The 5,825-nt window shown below is 41.4% G+C and overlaps 1 protein-coding gene across 1 annotated transcript in view; it reads left to right on the top strand.

Moving 5' to 3' along the window:
• The window catches only part of HIBCH (3-hydroxyisobutyryl-CoA hydrolase), a 58,446-nt gene that overhangs the window by 43,966 nt on the left and 8,655 nt on the right, over window positions 1-5,825 (top strand). Inside the window, exon 11 of the mRNA XM_045295666.1 lies at window positions 421-502. Within this exon, the coding sequence (XP_045151601.1) occupies window positions 421-502 (82 nt within the window). The remainder of the gene's footprint in view (window positions 1-420; window positions 503-5,825) is intronic.

Below are 5,825 nucleotides of genomic sequence, written 5' to 3'. Positions count from 1 at the left end.
TATATTAATGCTAGTAGCGCTCATGGCACTGTCAAGTAAGCGTTGGACTGCTAACTTCCAAGTCAACGAACGAATGGTTCAAGCCCACCATCTGTTCCTTGGGAAAAAGACGAACTTGTCCACTCCCTTGAAGATGTGCAGCCACAGAAACCCTAGACAGAGGTTGCTGTGAGTCAGGATGAACTCGGTAACCGTGGGGTTTCCCCCTGGGGGCCAGGGAAGTGACGCGCAAAAGAAAATGTAGGTTTTATTTCTCAATAGTAAAGGTGGCCTGCAGACACTTTCCCAGAGAAGTGATGTTTTGTTTTGTGAGCTTGTAAAATAGGTTGGGAAAATTTGACAGAAGTAGGGAAAAGCCTGTGTTCAAAGTCATTGGTATCTTAGAAGTGCATTGGTAAAATTCTATATCCTTTTTTATAGTTGTTTTTCAGGCAGTACGGTGGAGCAGATTATTGCGAATTTACAGCAAGATGGTTCGTCTTTTGCCCTCGAGCAGTTGAAGGTAATACAGTGATCTTGTCTTCCCTGACTGAGCTGGGAACCTCTGGTGAAAGGGGCAGGGGCCCTCTCTGAGGTCTGCCATTGCTCTCTGCTTGTGGCTGTGAGTGAACTTGTCCATTAGGATTTTATTAAATATTAAAATTGTTAATAACTGCCATGTATGGGCAAAACTTACTACAGGTAGACCAGCCATATTCCTTATTTATTATCAAGAAGTTTGTGTAAATGGAGATAAATATATTTCAAGACTCTGACTTTAAGGTGGTTCTCTTCTCCAGAGCAGTAGAAAAACCATATTAGCAATAGTAATTTCTTAGCAACTATTTTAACAATTTCATTTGAAAATAGGTAACCTTTGCCCGTAGGCTATATGATGTGATTTTTAAAACAGTAAAAATATGTAACTAACCATGTTATTTTAAAGCCACTGACCTATCTCCAAACTGAGGTATAGGAACTTGTTTTTTATTTTCCTTCCATCATTTGGCCATATGATTATTCTCCATTCAGTCAGTAGTACTTGGCAAGCCACCGACCACAGCTGGAATTACTAGATGCACTCTTGTTTGAGAAGGACGGGTTTTCAATTGTGTTCAGTTGAATGGACAGCTCTGAAGAATGAAGGTGATAACATGATCTGCGGATTAACAAGCACCTATTGGGTCTTGACAGGGCTTGTATGCAGGGTTCATGTTAAGTATGTCAGCCGGAAGCACATCCCAGAATATAACCCTGAAGGAGAAAATGGTTGTTACGTCTTCATTGAAAGGTTTGCAGATCAAGTGTTTGAACAGATTTAAAGAAATAATTAGATTTAAAGACTATTTTTTAATACTCCTATAAGCCACTGCTAGTGAGCCCTTCAGAACTACTGTAGGTTCCCATCATCCTCCAAGTCCCATTCCACTGGGCTTTGTCTCTTCTGAAGTTGCAGCTATCTACTTTTAGGAATTTCTTTTTCTTCAAGATTAACGGTAGGGAAGGACACAATCAACATAACTTGCTGATCATTAAATAAATAAACACTTTTGGTGCTGGTTGTAGGTGCTGTGGAGTTGGCTCTGATTCACAGTGACCCTATGCACAACAGATCAAAGCATTGCCTGGTCATCTGCCAGCCTCACACTTGTTATGTTTGAGCCCATTGTTGGCCACTGTGCCAATCCAGCTTGTCCAGGGTCTTGTCAAGGGTCTTTCTCCTTTTTGAAGCCCCTGTATTTTATCGAGCATGATGTCTTTCTCTAGGGATTGACTGGTCTCTCCTGGTAACATGTCCCAAGTCATACTAGCGTTGAAGGATCATTCGGACTGTACCTCTTTCAGGACAGATGTGTGTGTTCTTTGGGCAGTCCACGGTACTTTCCGTCGTCTTCACCAGCACCGTCGTTCAAACGGATCGGTGGTTCTTCGTGCTGCCTCATTCAATGTCCAACTTTCATAGGCATATGAAGTGATTGAAAATACCACATACAAGGTTTCTGGGCCTGTAATTCTTTACCAGAGCAGATAGGCTCAACTTTCTCCTGCAGAATGGTTGTTGTGTTTGAATCTTTGAACTTGTAGTTAGCAGTGTAATGCTTACCCAACAACTCCACCTGGGCCTCTTTTTACACCTTGGTACCAAAAAACCAAACCAAATCCACTGCCATTGAGCCTATTCCAACTCATAGTGATCTTATAAGACAAAGTGGAACTGCAGCCTTGGGTTTCTGTTAGCGTAATTCTTTACCAGAGTAGAAAACCTTGTCTATCTCCCGTAGAGCAGCTTGGTGGTTTTGAACTGCAGACCTTATGGTTAGCAGTCCCCTGTGTAACCCTTATGCCACCAGGGTTAGTAGTAGTGATAAATGAACACTAAGGGCTGTTCTGAACTTAGGAGGTTATTAAATGAGGGAGAGCTAGTCTTTTCAACAAATGGTTCTGGAATAATTGGATATCTCTGCAAAACAGAACAGCCCTGTGTCATACACCCTACCCACTGCCATCGAATCAGTTCTGACGCATCATTGTGATCTTTACAGGCGCAAATAGCCTCATCTCTCTCCCTCAGATTGGCTGGAGGATTTGAAACCGCCAGTCTTGTGTCAGGCTCCATTTTGTACCCTGCCCAACTTGAAGTGGATCATTCACCTCTACACAAGGACGGGAGCTGTGGTCCTGACAAACGAAAACACAGGAGAGCAACCCTTTGTCACTGTGATCTTGTCAAGATTTCTTTAAACACAAAAAGAAATGAACACAGTTTGAACACTTCTTTCACATTAACCGAGGGGAAAAAGTGGTAGGTTGATTTTCATTTTAGCACTTAGCATGAAACACTTGCTTCTTTGAAAGAAACGTCAAGTAAATGAAGAAGCTACAGATTGGGAAAAAATGTTTGCAAAACATATATCCAATAAAGGACCTCATTCCACTACGAACTTAATCCAAAATACAACAATTTGGAATTAACAGGAACTGTTACAACCTAAAGATTATAATAATACAATTAGAAAAAAAAGGAAAAATCTTAATTCAACTGAAAAGATACATGAATGACTGACAAGCGCATTAAAAGATGCTTGGCATCTACAATCACTTGGAAAATACAAATTAAAACCACAGTGAGAGATGTGTTCATTAGCATGGATAAAGTTTTAAAAACTGATATAGTCAACAACATGGGTGACTCGCCCAAACACGGTGCCATATGAAAGAGTGGGGACACTAGCACTGTATGATTCTTCCTGAAACTCTAAAGGCAAAACAGAGCAGTTGCGGGGTGGAGGAGGGGAGATGTGGGGAAGAACGCTGGGGTGATGGGAATGCTGTGTATCTTGATGAGGGGGTGGTTCACGACCATGTCTATTTATGAAAATGAACAGAATTGTATACTTGAGAGAATTTAACTCATGTAAGTTATAATTTACAAAACTTATTTAGGTAGAAGTGTTTAAACAAAAAATTTGATCTGAAGAACTATACATTATATTTGTTAAAAGCATTATATTACACTATTCTGTTCACTGAAAGAGCACTTTCAATGGCTGTGTTGATGCAGACGTTGTATCTTTGGGAAAAGAGTACAATACATTTGAGGGGAGAAATGCATCACTTTAGACCATAAGAGAAACCAGTTTTCCAGTCTGTTGATAGACCTTACTGACCAGAAACACAGTCAGTGTTTACTGACATGTAAACCAGTAAACAAGTGTTGACTGACCTGTAAACACAGTCAGTTTCATGACCTCTAAGGAGATCATGAAAAAATAGTACTTGTGTCATTGGAGAGCATCTTTTCAGTTTACATTATAAATGCTTTTAAGAAGTTACTGGAAATTTCTTAAGAGCAGCTTGTAGGAAGCATTCTTCTTGGCTGTTCTCTAAGTCTCTTATTGAAGATGGGTCGGGGGAGGGCAAGGGAGGAAGAAGGCAAGACCTGTCACGTTTCTTTAACTTCTTTCAAGTGCTATTTAGTCTCGACCTAGAAAGATGACCTTTCAGAATAGTGCAAATATATTAGAAACAATCAAATGTCATTGGAAAACTGCAGTATTTACTGAGATGGACTTTGACTTGTTCTAATATTTGTTTTGGTTTTATTATCAGTCTGAACATATTTGTAGATGCAAGTAATTATATATGATATAGATAATTCAACTCAATATAAAGAAAACCAAAATCCTCACAACTGGACCAGTAGGTAAAATCATGATAAATGGAGAAAAGATTGAAATTGTCAGAGACTTCATCTTGCTTGGTGAGGTAGTTAACGTTTATTGTGCCAACCTGGCCAATAAACACATGCGGGATTAATTGAAGGGTGGAGAGATAAATGGCTCAGTGAGCCTTGCCTTTGTCTCTCACTCTTTGATCATCGGACCAGTGTGCGGCTGTCTTGCTTGTTCTGTGCCTCAGTTTGCAAGCTACGCTACCTGTGGGACACCTAACCTGTGGACTGTGTCGCTGTAATTTGAGCTTCCTTCAAGACCTGCTTTGCCACACTATTGGGATATATATCTCCTGAGCTGGAGACTGTCGGACCCTGCCATCTGGCTGACTGTTGGTGACCTGCCTTGTTGTTTGCTGCCTGTGCCCGGATGGCCTGAATTGCTCTGCAGAGGACCACCCGGCGGCCCTGAAAGACTTGAGGGACTGCCAGTGTCTCACAACTGTCTCATGGGAGTGAGTTGCACTGAGCCATTTGTACTGCTTTATAGATTGTTTATTTCTTATGTATCTAGCTGTATAAATATATATAAAATTATTAGCATTCTGATTTTGCATCTCTAGAGAATCCTGTCTAACATACTTGGATCCGCAATCAATGCTTTTGGAAGCAGCAGTCAAGAAGTCAAATACTGTGCTGGGCAAATCTGACCTCTTTGAAGTGTTGAAGAGCAAGCATGTTACTCGGAGGACTCAGCCGCACTTGGCACATTGGCAGTCTTTTCAGTCACCTCATGAATAAGGACCACCAAAGAATGGAGGCATTTGATTGCTGCTGCTGGCGGAGGGTATTGAAAGCACCGCGAATGCCAGAAGGGGAGAACCCATCAGTCTGGGAAGAAGTCCTAGGAAGTGAGGAGGGTGAGACTTTGTCTCACAGACTTTGACTGTGTTGTCAGGAGAGGGCAGTCCCCGGAGAAGGACGCCCTGCTTGGTAAAGTGCAGGGGCGGCAGGGACAAGAAGAAGACCGCAGTGAAGTGGGTTGACTGTGGCTTCACCCCTGGGCCAAAACGTCACTGTGGTGAGGCTTGTGCAGGACTGGGCCGTGCTTTGTTCTGTCCCGCAGAGGCTCTCGGACTGAACAACAACACGCGTCTTTTTCTCTCTCTATTTTGCTTCATGGAATGCTTTCTGGGACAGAGTACAACCCTGTATCTCCAGGAACCTAGCACAGTGGTTGAGTAAAACTGGGTGGATGGAGAACAGATAGATGAGTGAATGGATGAATAAGGCAATTTACTGATCAACTAGTACAGAAATGAAGATCCAGGACCTGCTTTTCAGGAGCTTACAATCTAGTAAACCAGAAGACATGTGAATATACAATACAATACAATACAATACAATAGGGTAAGTGCTGTAAAAGACAGGCCTGCACAAATTATTTTGGATGCTCCAAATGGCAAAGGATCCTGCAGATAGTACAAACTTCATTTTGAAAGAACAGCTGCCTGGAGAATGGAAAGCCGATAACAAGGCATCCAGTGTCAGATAACAAGGCCAAATAAATAATTGGACTAGATTGCGAAGGACTTTTTGTGTTCTTTTTTTATTAATTAATTAATTAATTAATTAATTTTTCTTTTAAAACATTTTATTAGGGGCTCATACAACT

Source organism: Echinops telfairi, unplaced genomic scaffold (genome assembly GCF_000313985.2).
Source record: "Echinops telfairi isolate 266 unplaced genomic scaffold, ASM31398v2 ScPeMD7_3;HRSCAF=10, whole genome shotgun sequence".
Lineage (NCBI taxonomy): Eukaryota > Metazoa > Chordata > Mammalia > Afrosoricida > Tenrecidae > Echinops > Echinops telfairi.
Note: the sequence above shows the minus strand (reverse complement) of the source record. Positions and strands in the feature narration are given on the sequence as shown.